The 17,668-nt window shown below is 43.1% G+C and overlaps 1 protein-coding gene across 1 annotated transcript in view; it reads left to right on the top strand.

Moving 5' to 3' along the window:
- GINS3 (GINS complex subunit 3) overlaps positions 1-15,707 on the top strand; it is a 238,200-nt gene extending 222,493 nt beyond the window's left edge. Inside the window, exon 3 of the mRNA XM_044081328.1 lies at positions 14,661-15,707. Within this exon, the coding sequence (XP_043937263.1) occupies positions 14,661-14,891 (231 nt within the window). The 3' untranslated portion in view covers positions 14,892-15,707. The remainder of the gene's footprint in view (positions 1-14,660) is intronic.
- Positions 15,708-17,668: the final 1,961 nt, after the last annotated feature.

The following is a 17,668-nucleotide window of genomic DNA, read 5'->3' as shown; positions in this document are numbered from 1 at the left end:
CTGGGTGCTCTTCTAAACACCACAACCCAGATGGCATTTCTGACATCCGAAAAACAATTACAGCTGGCATCAACTTTCAGAAGCTTGGCAACTTTAACTCCACTATCTGCAAGGAAATTCCTGCAGGCTTTGGGTTACATGGCCTCCTGCGTCCTTCTCGTACCATATGCAAGACTACACATGAGGAAAATACAGTGGTACCTAAAAAGTGTATAGTGTCAGCATTGCCACAGTTTAGACATACTGATCACCGTCCTTCCTTGCCTTCAAAAGGAATTTCTTTGGTGGTCCAGGGCATGCGCTCTAAACAAAGGGAAACCTTTCCGTCTGCCTCCTGCCACTCAGATTCTAACCACAGACGCCTCAGATTATGCTTGGGGAGCCCATTTTCAGTGCAATTGTCTGCAGGGCCTTTGGACAAAGGATCAGAAGCACCTGCATATCAACTTAAAGGAAATGTTAGCCGTTCAGAAAGCTCTATTGGCCTTCAGGAATCTCTTACAGCCAGGACAACTACTAATACAGACGGACAACACCACAGTTATGTGGTACATAAAAAAGCAAGGGGGATCTCATTCCCACCCCCTTTGCAGACTAGCCATGGATCTATGGAACACAGCTCTAGCTTGCAATCTGGATCTTCAAGCACAGTTTCTTCCAGGGAAACAAAACTTCCTGGCAGACAGAGCAGAAACCTTTCGGATCCACACGAGGGGATGCTGGACACCAAAATATTCAGGATGATAACAGCAGTCTGGGGATGTCCTCACATAGACCTCTTTGCATCCCATCTCAGTCAAACTACAGAATTTTTGCACCAGGACTTTCCACAGAGAAGCTTGGAAAGTGGATGCCCTGTCATTCAGTTGGAGGAACCTCTCTGGATATGCCTTTCCGCCTCTTCCTCTTTTTCCAGGGGTTTTATTGAAGATAAAACAGGACAAGCCCAAGATGATAATCTTGCTGGCTCCAAATTGGCCTCGGCAGTTTTGGTATCCAACTCTAAAAAACCTATGCCTGGAGCCCCCTTGGGTTTTACTTCAGTCTCCGAATCTTCTGTCCCAACATCAGGGTCAGGTTCTACACTCTCATATCAGAACTCTCATCCTGGCGGCCTGGTTAATCCAGGGCCTTTGATTTCTTCTTTCTTACCCAAGCAGGTTATGGACGTCATTTTAGAAGCCAGACGTCCTAGCACTAGAAAATCTTATGCAGGAAAATGGAAAAGATTTTGTTGTTGGATGCAGGCTCAGGATTCTGATCCTCTTCTTCCTAACATTACTTTAATTTTACTTTACCTGACCGATCTCTTACATAAGGGTCTCTCTCTCTCCCATTAAGATACATGCCTCTGCTATTTCTGCTCATAATACAGACCCTCCCATCTTTTCCCACCAGCTCATGAGACAGTTTCTCAGAGGAGCTAAGAACTTAAGACCTCCTAGATCTCCTCCCATTCCTGCTTGGGATCTCAACTATGTTTTGGAAAAACTAACCTTGCCTCCTTTTGAGCCTGCTGCCTCTTCTGACCAAGTTTTTATCTTGGAAAACGGCTATCCTGTTGGCCCTAACCTCTGCCAGGGGAGTTTCAGAGTTACAAACTCTTATGGCTGTGGAACCTTATATTATTTTTCATCAAGACAGGGTATCTTTGAGGACTAATCCTACCTTCATGCCTAAGGTGGTTTCCAAAGTGGCTTTATATCAAACTATCCACTTGCCAACCTTTTCCCCCACTCCTCAAAATAAAGGGGAAAGGATCTTACATTCCTTGGATGTACACAGACAACTACGTTTTTACCTGAACAGAACCAAGGACATCAGAAAATCAGAACAATTGTTTAGTTCCCAAGATAAAGCCATTTCCAAACAGACCATTTCTAAATGGATTGCTCATGGAATCAGATTTTGTTATTCACACCATGAAAAGCAAATCCCAGGGAGTATACGGACTCATTCCACCAGAGCTGCTGCCACTTCTGCGGCCTTCCTCAGGGGAGTTCTACCAAAGACATTTTGGAAGCTGCAACTTGGAGTTCAGTGCATACTGTTTCTAAGCACTACAATCTACCTCTCTACTCTTAAGTCTAGGGCAGGCTTTGCCTCTGCAGTCTTGCAGGGCCTTTTAGCCGCCCCTTCTTTATGACCACCACCCTTTCTTTCAGCTTTGGAATTCTACCCTATAGTCATGACTGCAACAGTGAAACGCGATGAACATAGTACAGTTGTGTACACCTACCATAAATGTAGATGTTCGAGTGTCTTCACTGTTGCAGTCTGGGTTTCCCTCCCTCCTGTCCCCTCTTATTTTTACTTTTGTGCATTTCCTTTTTTCACCATTCTTCTGAGGTGCATTTGCAAAGGTTATGGGACCTTTTTCATTTTGGCACTCCTGACATCTGGGGCAAGAAAAACTGGAGAAGATGGCGTTGGCTGTCAGTTTTGTACTCCTAGCACTCTGACGTCAGGGAGCATGGTTGAACAGTCGACGCCGGACCCAGACATTGGGATTCTGGCCGACTGAGGGCTGCCTGCCGGCAGGGGAGATCCCTACAGTCATGACTGCAACAGTGAAGACACTCAAACATCTACATTTATGGTAGGTGTACACAACTGTACTTTCTCTGCACTGCCCTTTGGCTTATCTACTGCGCCCAGGGTCTTTACAAAGTGCCTGGCACCAGTAATTGCATTCTGCAGACAAGCATGCAAATTTATCCTCATCTGGATGACTGTCTCAAGCAGAGGACAAGGATACTCTTCTTCACCATCTGGCATTTGTAAAAAGGCTTCTAACATGCCTAGAGTACACAATAAACAAAAAGAAATCACAACTGGTACCCTCTCAAATAATTACATTCCGGGTGAAAGCTTGAATACAGCTGCCCAGATGGCTTACCTTACGTCAGACAAAGGCAACTGACAGCATACTTCAAACAAATGGCAACAAAAACCCAGTTGTCTGCAAGACGAATTCTGCAGGCTTTGGGGTTCATGGCATCCTGGATTCTACTAATTCCATATGTGAGACTGCATATGAGGAAGCTACAATGGTACCTAAAAAGTTTATGGAGTCGGCATTGTCATAGTCTGGAAACAATGATTCCTCTCATTCCCTGCCTACAACAGGAGTTTCTTTGGTGGGCAGACATGCCACCAAAACAAGGGACTGTCATTCACTCTACCTGCTGCCACCCAAACCCTAACTACAGACTCATCAGACTATGCTTGGGGGGCCCACCTGGTGGGGAGATGCATTCAGGGCAAATGGTGCCCAAAACAAATGCATCTGCAGATCAACCAGAAAGAGATGCTAGCTGTTCAGAATGCTCTGACCACCTTCAAGGACTTGCTTCATCCAGGACAACTGCTGATACAGACAACACCACGGTTATGTGGTACATAAACAAGCAGGGGGCTACACATTCCTACCCCCTTTGCAGACTAGCCATGGCATTGTGGAACACAGCTTTGACTTGCCAAATACATCTTCAAGCTCAATTCCTGCCAGGAAAACAAAATACTCTGGCAGATGACCTAAGCAGAAACCTTATAGACCTGCACAAATGGAAAGTGGATCCACAAATCTTCAGCATGTTAACACAGAAATGGGGTAGCCGAGACATAGATCCATTTGCCTCTCCCCAACATTATCAGCTGGACAAATTCTGCACAAGAATCTATCACAGAAAAGCATGGAAAGTGGCTGCTCTATCCTTCAGATGGAAAAATCTGTCAATCTATGCCTTTCCCCCTCTGCCTCTTCTCTCCAAGGTCTTACTAAAAGTCAGACAGGAAAAAACAAAAATGATCCTAGTTGCTCCGGACTGGCCTCGCCAGCACTGGTACCCAATTCTAAGGAATGTGTCTCAACTTCCTCCTTTTTACTTGCCTCAAATACCTCCTCTACTGTCTCAGCAGAACAATCAAATTCTGCACACTCTGCTCCAAACTCTGAACCTTGCAGCATGGATGATAATTTAATTATTCAAACACTTCTCAGTAAATCTGTGATGGATGTCATTTTGGAAGCCAGAAGGCCTAGTACTAGAAAATCTTATGCTGATAAATGGAAGAGATTCTGTGCTTAGAACCAAGCACAAGGAACGGACACGGCAAAGCCCAATATTCCTCAGAATTTACAATACTTGACTGAGCTGCTTGACAAGGGCCCATCTTTTTCTTCAGTAAAAATACATGCCTCTGCCATCTCTGCTCATTGCAACACAGAGCCTCCCCTCTTTTCTCATCCTCTGCCATCTCTGCTCATTACAACACAGAGCCTCCCCTCTTTTCTCATCCTCTTCTTAAACAGTATCTTAGAGGGGTCAAAAATGTAAGGCCACCAACTCCTGCATGGGACCTCAACTTTGTGCTGGAAAAACTCACCCTGCCTCCTTTTGAACCAGCAGCTACTGCGGATATAAAATTTCTATCTTGGAAAACAGCTTTCCTCTTGGCAGTCACTTCAACAAGAAGGGTTTCAGAACTACAGGCTATCATGGCTGTGGAGCCTTTTATTACATTTTACCCGGACAGGCTGTCTCTCCGGACCAATTCTTCTTTTATGCCTAAGGTGGTATCCAGTGTGGCTCTTAACCAGACAATTCACCTGCCAACTTTTTACCCAAATCCGCAGAACAAGGGGGAGCGGATTCTGCACTCATTGGATGTACACAGACAACTAAGATTCTACTTAAACAGGACCAAGTCTCTAAGGAAGTCTGAGCAACTACTGGTAACACTTGCTTCAGGGTCAAAGGGGAAGGCTATATCAAAGCAGATTTCTAAGTGGATAAGCCACTGCATTCGTTTCTCTCTCCGGACCAATTCTTCTTTTATGCCTAAGGTGGTATCCAGTGTGGCTCTTAACCAGACAATTCACCTGCCAACTTTTTACCCAAATCTGCAGAACAAGGGGGAGCGGATTCTGCACTCATTGGATGTACACAGACAACTAAGATTCTACTTAAACAGGACCAAATCTCTAAGGAAGTCTGAGCAACTACTGGTAACACTTGCTTCAGGGTCAGAGGGGAAGGCTATATCAAAGCAGATTTCTAAGTGGATAAGCCACTGCATTCGTTTCTGCTGCTTGCACCATGGTAAACCCTGTGCCCAAGGGGATCAGGTCAGATTCCACCAGGGCTGCCTCTACCTCAACAGCTTTTCTCAGAGGGGTTCCAACCAAAGACATTCTAGAGGCTGCTACTTGGAGCTCTGTTCATACCTTCACAAAGCATTATCATTTGCCTCTCTTCTCCACATCCAGGGCAGGCTTTGCCACTGCAGTTCTGTAGGGCCTTATAGCTGCTTCTAATGCTATTTAGTTCCATCCTCCCATCCATAGCTTTGGTATTCTACCCCAATGTAATGACTGCAACAGTGAAACACGAAAAACATAGTACAGTTGTGTACACTTACCTTAAATGTAGATGTGAGTGTATTCACTGCTGCAGTAATAACAACCCGGGCAAGAAAAACTGAATAAAATGGCATTGGCTGCATGTTTTATACCCCTGACGTCATGGAAGAGGCGATGGCAACCGACGCAGGACCCAAGATTTTGTTATTCAGGCCGACTGAGGGCAACCTGCCAGCAGATTACCCGAATGCAACAACTGCAACAGTGAATACACTCTAACATCTACATTTCTGGTAAGTGTACACAGATGTACTTTCCCTTGATGGCCAGGAATCCCAGGCTGTCTGACAGTGTTCATCTTTTTCTTCTTCCCAAAAGCTATCTACTAGGAAAGTCTTCTCTAGTAAATTGAAGTGATTTGCAGTATGGGTGGAATCATGAGGGTTTGATCCTTTTTCTACTCCCTTAGAGACTGTTTTAGATTTTCTCGCCAAGTTGTTTTAATTCGGGCTCTAGTTTTTCTGTGATCATGGTACATCTGGCAGCCAGGGATAATGTTCCCTTGACAGCTTTGAAAATTTCCAAGGCGTTTCTGAAAGGCACATTTCTTTTGTGCCCTCCCATTCGGGATCCTATTCCCCCTTAGTTTTTTTGTTTGTGTTGCAAGTCCTTGCCAGTCCTCCTTTTGAACGTTCTGGTACATCAAACCTAAAGTTGTCTTAGAAAGTCTTGTTTCTGGTGGCTGTTACCTTGGACAGGAGAGTATCTAAAGCTGTGGATTCTACTTCCCCTTATTTGGTGTAAAACCAATCCCCCCAAGGTAGCCCCTGAGAGTAATTTAAATAGGTCTGTTTACCTTACTGTGTTTTTTCCCTAATTTCTTGATGAACAAGGGTGAATAATTGTTGCATTGTTCTGGTGTGCATAGGCAATTGAGATTTTATTTGAACAGGACAAAATCCTTAGAAAATTAATCCGCTGTTTGTTTCCTTTCCAAAATCCAGATTGGGTAGTGTCTAAAGTGATGTTATCAAAGTGTCTGTCAGAATGCATTTCCTGTGCTTACACCTTGAGAAGCAAGACTTTGTATGGTAAATCTAAATGTCACTCCACTAGAGCTATGACTTCTAAAACTTTCTTTTTGCATGGTTCTTTAGATGATATTTGTGCAGCAGCTACTTAGGTGAGCCATCACATCTTTGTTTCTCACTACACACTGGACTTTCAGTTAGGTCCAAGGACTTCTTTTGGCTACAGTGTTGTGGAATATCCTATAGATTCTTCCATAGATTTTTACATGGCTAGGGACTGTCACGTAGGTTAAAGCCAGACAGAGAAGACGACATTGGATATGAAAGTTTTGTACTTGCCATAATGATAAGTCCAGGTTGCCGTCTCTGTCTAGTTGAACTTGCATCTACCTCCTACCCCTGTATTTTTGGCAAGTCTCTTCGCCCAATATGACCAAGTGAGGAGTTTTGCTCACCTTGGGAGCCCTTTTGTCCTCTTTCGATTTGTGGTAAATTTAATTTGGAGATAGAATGAGAAGGCAAACACAATCTGAATGAGAAGGCAAACACAATCTGAAGTATTTTCTAGAGTGGGGGATTGTTGGTAGGGGAGGTGGTACCTGGCGAGTTAGTCTAGTGGACTGGTGTTGGACACAATAACCTGAAGGTTGAACCAGATAGACAAATTATTCTTGTTCTTCGTTCATGTTGTCTCCCAAGCCATTTGCAGCTTTTTGCAGTGCAGTCTGTTCTCTTCCTATGTCTCCATGTTAACACTACCTTTCTTAAAGCTTTCCTGTCTGTTCCTCATTTCATAGCAGCTGTTCAGGTGGCAAATGCAAGGCTAATGCCAGTCCTCACTAGCTGGAGTTTTTTCAGTTCTAAGAATACATGGTGGCAACCAGTTCCATGGTTCCTTTTAAAGGGTTGCATATGAGAATCCTGAAGTACAGTCAGAGTCTTGTAGGTGCAGAGGTCCTGATGAGATTGTCTGGAATGGATTACAAAGCCTCATAGTAAGGGCAATACCCCCCTCTCCCCAAAAAGCATGATAAACCAAGCGATTTCCATGGTGAGTTGGATGCCTACTTTTCTCACAAGGCCCATGTTCTTTGCTTGGGTGTCGGCAAGCTATGTTCTGAAGTTGAGCTTAGTGTTTCTTGCCTTACAGGAGTTTTTCTCATCACCATCACAAAGGGTCACTATCTCTGCAGACAAAACAGTGCAACAGTGGTGTGTATCAACTAGCAAGGCAGAACATGCTCTGGTCTGTGTGCTGTAAAGAACCTTGAGGATGTGACAGTGGCTGTCTCAGCAGGGGATTCATGCTTTCTGCTGTATGTATTTTTGGCAAGCTGAATTATTTAGCAGACAGGTTAAGTTGCAACTTGCAATCCCCAATGGCCTTTGCACCCCAGAGCATGCCATTTTTTTCCGCAGAGATGAGAATGTTCTGTAGATCTGTTGTCCCTTACCAAAATCAAATATAAGATTTTTAGTCCTCCTTGTCTCCTCTCTAGGGATGGGTCAGGGGGATGCTGCTGCAGTTTTGTGCCCAAAGGTTTGCTTTATGCTGTCCCCCTTTGTGATCCCTCAGTTTACTGCTAGAGGCTGCATTAATTCCTCTTGTCCCTTAAGAGGCCCTGTCAGACTGTTTCTAGCCCTTGGGGGAAGTCCGGATGCCTTTTTTGGTCTTCATTAATGGGGGCTCTTCTTTCACTTCATCTGTAGAATCCCAGTTGTCTCTCTAAAAATTTTTTGTTTGATTTACAGATAATGCTGTGCTAAGAAGCTCCTGCTGCTGCCCTTGCCTGTTTATTGTACCCGTTCTGTCTTGGTTTTAGCATTTCCACTGTCATGGTATATGTGGTTCCTATTTATAACTTTCATAATTGAATGAAAGTGATCTCCCTGAAAGTTTGCAAAATGCTTTTTAGGTACATTCCTTCCTTTTCCATCCCCCTTCATGACACACCCACATGAAGCCTTTCTCTTTTTGTTAAAGAAGCTTGCAGTTCTGCTGTTTGTGTTGGTTATTTGGTAGATCTTTTGACTGAAATCCTTAAACTCAGAAGTTACTTTGGCCAGGAAGGTAGTGAGTTGTATGGCCTTTCAAGCTTGTGCTCTTAATCTGTTCCACTGCAAGGATAACACATGTTTACATCAATGCTTTTAACAAGGTTCAGTGATTATAGCCTAAGAAACCTAGTCTAATAGTAGTAGCCCCCCTGGTGTCCTGTTGACCATTAGTACATTTTCTTACTATAGCTCCATATAAACAGATGAGGTTGTATCAGTTAATATGATATGCTAATGAAAGGTGTCCGACCCTTTGTATCTTTTGCAAAGGGAAGAAAAGGCTGGAATCGCTCACCAAATGGGCTAGCCTGCTGCATTACTTTCCTGTTTTGGCAGTTGTAACAAAACCTTATGGATGCTCCTAAAATGCATTCCATCGGGGCTGTCACAGCATCTGTGCTCTTCTCTGTAAATAGTTTTGCTTTTGACACTTTGTCATTTCTTTAAACTTTCTTTTGTTAAAATAAACTGAACTTGTCTTCCAGGTTCAGAACTTCCTTTAAAGTACTTTTTCTAAAAGATCACAACTCACATTTTCCTCCCAGTAATCCCCTTTGTTCGCAGTGATTTTTCTCATGGTCTTGCAGCCAGTGTCTCAGGATAAGGTACATCATAGACGTGCATCTTTGAGATTGCAAGCTTTGGCTTCAGGACCCATTTCATTCTTTCCACATTCTCTGCTTTCCTTTCAGGCTGAAGTCCTGTAGGTGGCATCACCGACTCTGGCTGTGATTATGATGCAGATTTTATATCTACTCCAGACAATTGGGATTGGACTGCAGGATTTATTTTGCACTCCCCCATTCTAAGATTCTGCTTCAGCTTTGGAGCAGAGCAGTGACAGTGGGTGATTTTAAGCTGCAAAGTTGTCCTGTTACGGAATTTGCATACACACTGAGCAGAGGACTCCAACTCTTAGCTGAGAAATATAAGTATCCAGTTTTTTTTTCGATTTATACAGTTTATTGTTACTAGCAATTTATATATAGCACTTTTATTGTAATCTGCACGGGTAACTGATTTGTTTGCAGTTAAAAGCATACTGTATCTTTACAAATCTTTATCTGTTTAAAAACTTTCATTTTGTGGCTTTCTTTACTGCTTTGTAGGCCAATAGCTTTGTCCCCACCCACCCTTCCTGTTGGTGTCTTGTGTTATACTTGGTGGCTTTGCAGTTGCCCATCCCTACTGTAAATCTGATCTGGGACACTCCTCCCAGTCTAGTGTCATTAGCTTATTCTACCTAATACAGAGAGAACATTTGATAAGACCTTTTGTTTCTCCTTTTTCCCTTTCAAAAAAAAAAAAAAATTGCCTGAATTTCCTTATCTTCTGACTGTGCTTCTCAAACATTTTGGAAGTATAGAGTATATTTTAGAGCATTTATTATAACTGTAATTGCCTTAATATTGCTACAACTCAAGTGCTCTAGGTTGCACTACATCTGAAGTATTTGTTTTAGCTGCTTTTCTGTATATATATATATATATATATATATATATATATATAGACTTCTCTGTATATGTAGACTAGCTACTTATTCTGCTGTATTACTGCCACTTAAATCGTTTTTCAGTTGTGCACTTGCCTTGCTTCATTTAAAAAGTTTCAAGTTGCTAATTTTGTAGAGTTTAATTGCATTTACTGTTTAGGACTACCAGAGTTTAATTGCATTTACTGTTTAGGACTACACACTCTGTCTCAGGACTTTATTTTCTGTGCTCAGAGCTATCCAGACCTTGCTGTGGCAGAGGGAAGTCCTACTGCCTACCAATGGGACTGGTGAGCATTGTACTGCCTATTTAACACTAGAGTGGTTTCCAGCCCTGAAATTGTAATTTTATTAGCCTTTTTGGGCTGATTTCTATCCCTTTCAACTTTCTGGCTTAAAAACGCGTGTGTTTGCACATTTTTCACATCGTGCAGCACTACGAGGCTACAGTTAAACTATTCCAGGTGCCAGAAAGTCTGCTCTTCAAATTTTCTCTTAAAACCAGCTGGTTTCTCAGTAGTAGCACTAAAATCTGAACCCCTGTGACTAACACTTGCTCTAGAACCTGCTGGAAAGCACTAGGAGGCCTGAAACTGATACAAGCACTCGGATCTCCTTGTCAATAAGGAGAAATTAATCATAGGCACTAAGCCTACAATTGCAAAGTACCTTGCAAAGGTAAGGGAAAACAGCTCTTAAAACCTTAAAAAAAGCTCCTAAACAGGCATGTCCAAGGGTCAGCTTCCGGTGATTCCTCCTGTCCACCTGTTGAATCTGGGAATACTGGGGCAATGTGGCAACTGCCTCATGTACACAGACAATCCTCTCCTCCTACCACCCAACACTACAACCTGCGAGAGATGCACTTACATTGCCAAAGTGGAAGCAAAGCTCTCTCCGGTCAAGACTGTGCTAGACAGTCAAAAGGAGAAGGCTAACACCTGCATTACACCTCTAGCAACTCGTAGCCCTTCAAAACCCACACCATGAACTCCCACACATAGCAACACTAAACCCACATATGCGAAGGCCTTTAACATTAACCTGCCCAAGCAACAAAGACCTCTGAAGCCGAAACACAAACACCAGTCGCAACCAAAGTGACACATAGCTCACAACACCAGTGTGCCACCCAACAACAGCCCCTAAGGCAAGACAATGTACCGAACACTTAAGTCATACGTGACTCTATAGTCAGGCACACTGATGTCCCACTCACCAGGCTTAACAAGGAGAAAATTAGTCAGCTGCCTGTCGGGTGCCAGGATCCGCCACAACGCATGCACTCAAGTCACTCCACAACAAGTACAAATACGACTTGGTCATTGTCTATGCTGGAGTAAATGACTTGAGACGTACCTCCCTGGACTACATGAAAAGAGACATGGAAGAACTCTTGGAGCATGTGACCCAGGCAGGTATGACCCTGGCCCTGAGTAGCAGCCTGCCTTCGCCCAGAATGATACCACATATAAGAACAAAATGATTGACTTCAACAATTGGCTAAGCTTCTGGTGTCATTCAAAGGGGATCCAGTATTTGTCTGCCTGGGAAGACATGATCGACAAACCACGATACTTTGCCAGAGATGGTCTGCACCTGTCACTCCTGGGATTCAGGTTACTGGCTAAAGCTCTTGCCACCCCTGTAGGGCCTTTTTTGGGCAAGGTTCAAAGGATAAAACCACCACCGTAGAGATACAAGCATGCAAAATCTGAAGGTAATGCTACTCAATGCTAGAAGTCTAAACCTCAAAATGCACTCTCTTGAGGCACTCCTAAAAATGGAGAACATCGATATCTGTGCAGTGACTGAGACCTGGTTCAAGGCTCCAGAGAGTACCCCTGCAATACCAGGCTACAATTCTTACCACACTTTTAGGCCGCAAAATCAAGACCGAAACACTAAAGGTGGAGGAGTGTCCATATTCACCAAGGATATTCACACCTCCAGGGTAGTTGCCCAACACAATGCATCTGAAATTCTCCAGGTGCAACTAACGCTAGGTAAGACTGCAATCCAAATTGTAGCTTGCTGCAGATCTCCCACCATACCCCACGATTCTCACTACACCTTCCTAAACATACCGGAAAATATTATGATACAACCAAACACCCTAATACTGGGTGATGTCAACTACCCTGCCATTAATTGGGAAAACTACTCGGGTACCAACTCCTTTTCCCAACGGTTCTTGGAATTCTTAAATTCCAAAGCCCTGGATCAACTAATCCATTGTCCCACCAGGGGCTCAAATATCCTAGACCTGGTCATTACCAACATGGGAGATAGATGCTCCACACCAGTGATCACCCCCTCATTGGTCATTCTGACCATAAGCAAATCACCCTTGACATCCACATCCCACCCCGACCCCCCAGTAAGGAAACCTCCTTAAAAAAACTTCTCCAGAGCCAACTTCATGCTACTGAAGTCAGAAATGACCAACTTCACAACACCCATGCTGACGGGATCTGGAAGTTCGACTGCAGAATCCTACACTAAGGCACTGTATGAGCACATCCACTCATGCATGAATCGTGCCATCCCAAATAGAACCAATATGCTCTTCTCCAAAAAATGGAAGCTAATCTGGTGGTCCCCTGCTATAAACAAAACTATACAACAGAAGGAATAAACTGTTGCATAAAAGAAGAAAATCCCACGATGCAAAAAACTCTCACCAGCCTCAGTAAGAAGCTGAGATCCCTCATAAAATCCTCAAAAGCTAGTTACGAAAATAAAATTGCCAAAGATTCCAAAGACAACCACAAGGCATTCTATAGTTATGTCAAGAATCTAAATGGCAATGCTCAGATCTGCTCTGAGCTACAACAGAATGGCATTAAATATACTGATCCCAAAGATACTGCCAATATCTTGGCAGATTTAGTGCCAACTTCACTCCCCTCTCACCCCCTAAAGGGCCCATCTCAAAACCAAAAGATTGCCAAATTCCGATAATCACAGCCACACAGGTAGAAACAGCACTCTCCAAAGCTAAGAATACAGTATCCATGGGACCAGATGACGTCCCAGGCTGTGTACTATATGAACTACAAAATGAACTGGCACCCCACCTAAGTGTCATGTTTAATCATAGCCTCACCTCAGGCTTCGTGCCCACTGAGTGGCGCACAGCTACAGTTATCCCACTCCACAAGGGAGGATCCGCCTTGGATCCCGGGAACTACAGTCCCATCAGTCTGACAAGCCTGATCTGCGAGGGCATGGAACGCATTATCATGGAACTTGTAGACAAAGACATTGGCAACCTTCAGACACTGGATCCCACCCAGTTTGGGTTTGTGAAGGGCCGATCTTGTCTCCTGAATCTGACTGACTTCGAATCTGTCTCCAGAGCTGTAGATGAGGGTAATGCGGTCCACACAGCCAATCTGGACCTCGCCAAGGCCTTCGACACCATCCCCCACTCTGGAATCATAGATAAACTTACTAAGCTGGGCATAAATCCCTATGTTACTCGATGGGTTGCCAACTGGCTTTCTGACAGAACCCAGACTGTAAAAGTAGCCGACTCCAAATCCAGCTCCAGACAAGTGAAGTACCTCAGGGATCAGTCCTGGGACCACTCTTGTTTGGCATCTACTTCTCTGAAGTACAGGCCAACACTAAGAGACTCTGGCTAACAAAGTTTGCAGATGACTGCAAACTTGGAGCCATTATTGAATCCCCAAATGATGTGGATATTCTACAAAAGGGCCTTACAGAAACAGCTGCCTTGTGCCAGAGCCATGGGCTCAAGCTTAATGCAAGGAAATCTATAGCTATCCCCTTTAGAAAAAAACATGTACCCATGAACTACCACATAGGTGGCAGGACACTAAACATCGAAAGTAAGAGACTTGGGGACACAAGTGGACAGTGGGTCTCTCTTTCGATAACCACATCGCTACAACAGTCAGGAAATCCTACGTGGCACACCTCATCACTAAGGGCTTTTCATCCAGAAAAAAGGAGGTCATTGTCCCCTCTGCAACAGCTGGAAAGGCCACAGAAATACCTCACTAAAAGAATCGCAGGTCTGTAGCAGATGCCATATGCTGACAGTCTTAAAAAAAAACTCCAGCTATACTCTGTGCATATCGTCTACTCGGAGGCGATCTCTGCTTAACATACAAGGCCATGTCAAACCCTGAGCTGTTTGACATGCTCCACTTAAAGAAATCACAATTCCTCAGAGCAACACGCTCCAGGGATCTAAACCTTATCACAATGAACAAAACATGCTGAAGGGATAGGTTCCTGAACCAGAGACTTCCCATACTCTGGAATAGACTGCCCATACATGTCAAGTGGAGCGCCTCATTGGCCCTCTTCAAAAGGAACCTTGATTGAATGGGAGATAGGAAATTCACCCCGGGGATCATGTCAGTTGCCCTGCTAGACAGGGGCCCAGAGAAGTAAATATTGTGGGAAAAAATTTCCAGGGAATTGTTATGGCTAGGCTTGCATAGGCCTTAGGGGCCGATAGCCTAGTACCAACCTATGAACCTTTATAACCCTGATGACGTAGTTTAAATCTTGAAGGTAGATTAAGGTGAGTATTCATGTAGCACTTTTTACATGCCTGCTTAGAAATAAGCTTTTTATTATTATTATTATTATTGTTATGCCATTGTGTGATGCAAGAGTAAGTTACAAATGAAGGTGAATATTTTTTTTTCCTTTTTCCTTTCTTTCCTGGTGACAGACATTTGTTGGCCGTTTTCGCCGGATCATGGACTCTTCACAGAATGCATACAATGAGGACACATCAGGACTTGTTTCACGACTTGATGAACTGGAGCGGATTTTATTCCATGCAGGGCAAAAGGGATTAAATGAATTTCAGAGGTGGGAAAAAGGTCAGGCAAGTCAGATCACTGCTTCAAATCTTGTTCAGAATTACAAGAAGAGAAAATTCCCTGAGGTGGAGGCATAACTGAGCAGAAACCAGTCCAGCAAACCTGAGGTGGAGGCATAACTTAGCAGAAACCAGTCCAGCAAACAGGTGTTCCTTAGGACATCTGTTGGAATTCTGAAAAGGTGACTCCCTTTGTCTTGAGGGAAGGGTTCGGCATGTACCACCCAAGTAGCAAGTTGCATAATTGAGGAAACTGCCTACTTGCTTAGAAGTAACGAGACAAAATCAAATGTGTTACTAGCTGAAAGCTTTCATGACCTTGCTTTTACAGATTCATTGTGCCAGTGTTCTGCACTTCATATACATCGAACCACTGTTCATTTATTCGTTTGTATAATTACCTGGTATCCACCAGATGGCAGTCATGTAGCCAGTTGCAGTCCAGCCCTCTCCTCTCCTCTCCACGGGGTGAGAGCTTTTTGTTCATTAGCTCTCTCTTTAGGTTGGTGAGGAGTTGCAGCGTTGAGATGAACAAAGCAGTTTGCATCCTGCTTTCCTGAAAGTACTCTGCAAAATGTTGACCTTTTTTGAAAAGTATGCAGCCAAGGTGACTATCATGCGATGCACTTTTTTTTTTTTTTTTTTTTTTTTAACTTCCATTTTATGATCTTTGGTAGTGTTGTCAAGCTACTCATAGAAAATCCCCCCCCCCCCCTGCAGTAGTTTAATCTTGAAAGTCGTGATGCATTTCCTTAATGAGAAACACCAGTGGTTTGTAATACTATACTCTTGGCAGTTTTGTATGAATTTCCTTTTCTTGTATGTGAATTTGTCTTATGCAAACCCTTCTGCTCACTGAATTAAAAGGTACATACAGATTGCCACTTGTCTTTACTAAATGTCTCATGTGGTTCTTGTTTGTAATAGAGGGTGCTTCCAGTTAAACTGATCATATTCTTAAGTGAACTGTCAAGAAGTCACACTTGGTGTGATGTCTGCCTGAGGTATAGACACTGGGATGAGGTGTGTAAATCTGCAGCTCATCATTCCAAAGGATTCTAATTCATGGTGTCTCGTCAAAATCTTCAAGCCTGCAGTAGTATTGTCAGATGGCAAGTTTGTCAGCAATTGTCATTCGGATGGAAATTTGGACATTGTAGGCAGTTTTGTTTTTCCTTTACTTTTTTTGTAACATCTTTGCATAGAAATTTTAGGTACTTTTCTTTTAACGGGGCAACACTTCTAATATGTGCTTTCCATTATCGGGTCAACATCCGAAAAGTACCTTCTTTTCTAAAAGGCATTTTGTACTTGGTGAATTTACTAACTCACACAATGAAAGCTCTGGAAAGAGTTATGCCACGTTGTTTTAACCGAAATGAAAATGAGGTCCGTGGACACAACGCCAGCCTGTCCTTGACTTTCTGGGACAACCTATCGGATTTTTCTTACTAATGACGTTTATATATTGCATCTTCTTTGAAATGTTTCCAAATTTATTTCCGAACTACACAACAGCCAGCTGTCGGGGGGGGGGGGGGGTAGAGTAGTTCCTCATCACAACCTGTCTGCCCGAAATTTTGACATATTTTAAGTTACTCACATTTGCTCGTTTAGAGCCCCTGATTGGTGTCCCAGCCTTTATCAGCAGAGATTGTGTGTACTAGGTATAATGGGAGCAAAATAGGGAATAATGTCAGTGGTAACTTGAACCAGAATGTTCTAAACGAAACACCCTTACTCGAACAGTGTCAATTTCAAGAGCAAAGGGTACCTGTACGGTTTCACTGCGTCATTGAAGCAGGGCTGCTTAGTTCTGGGAAAAGCTGAAGAAAATTCCCAGTGAACATTTCTCAAACGTGCTGTCTCATGAACAGTGTAGGAAAAAGTGCAGCAACTACGGAATACATGTCACTGGAGAGTTTTGAAAGAGAAATTTAAAATACTCAATGTGTTTGGCATGTGGATATTAATAGGCGCACAACTTTTGCACTGTAGTTTTCCTTTGTGGCTAAAACATAATTATCTGTGATAGGAAAGTGTGTGCGTATGAGACGCACTTCTGCAGCAGCTGTGAGATCAGAGCGAGCACCTGTTAAGACTGCAAGCACTCGTTTGGAAGTGTTGCCCCGATAACGGAAAAGTACCAAATTTTATGTTTGTTTGTTACCCATTCCAGATACACCAGTGTTCTCACCTGAAGTCCTTGTGAAATGTAACTCATGTCACCTACACAGGTGACATTAAGCATTCAGACTTCAAAACAAAGTTTTGTTGCATTTTGCAAGAATTCATTAGGAGAGCCAGCTTGCTTATCAGTACATTATCTCTCCAGTTGAAAACCTGCTTTTTGGTATTTTCAACATGTATTACCAGATATATTCTGGAATTTACTTGGCTGTGTTAATTGTATTTCTTTTGCTTCCTTTTGGACCTGTGTGTGTCTGACTTAACTGTTTCCTATTGACTGTGTTCCAGAAGAGTGAATGATATTATCTTGCTCCATGTATTACAACTGCAGCAGGGCGAAGGATAAAGCAATGGAGATATGATCTACTCCAATTTTTGTGGATTAAAGGTGGTGTCTATAAATTTCCCAATTGGGCCAGCATTACCAGGCCAAGACCATTTTGCTGCTGTTCAGGAGGTGAAGAAATTACATTTAAGGAATGTTCATATAGTGCAAAAAAAAAACTTTTTTAACTAGCAGATCATGTAGCCATCTGAAGGGAACCATCTGCATGGGACTGGATAGATGCTATGAGAGACAAGAGTGTAGAGACATTTTTTATGACCATGTGTCCGGTAATTAATTCTTATGTGCCATACAAGAGGTCATTTAAACATTGTAGAAA

This window comes from Protopterus annectens, chromosome 8.part0 (assembly GCF_019279795.1).
Source record: "Protopterus annectens isolate FY-2018-M chromosome 8.part0, PAN1.0, whole genome shotgun sequence".
Taxonomy (NCBI): domain Eukaryota; kingdom Metazoa; phylum Chordata; order Ceratodontiformes; family Protopteridae; genus Protopterus; species Protopterus annectens.
Note: the sequence above shows the minus strand (reverse complement) of the source record. Positions and strands in the feature narration are given on the sequence as shown.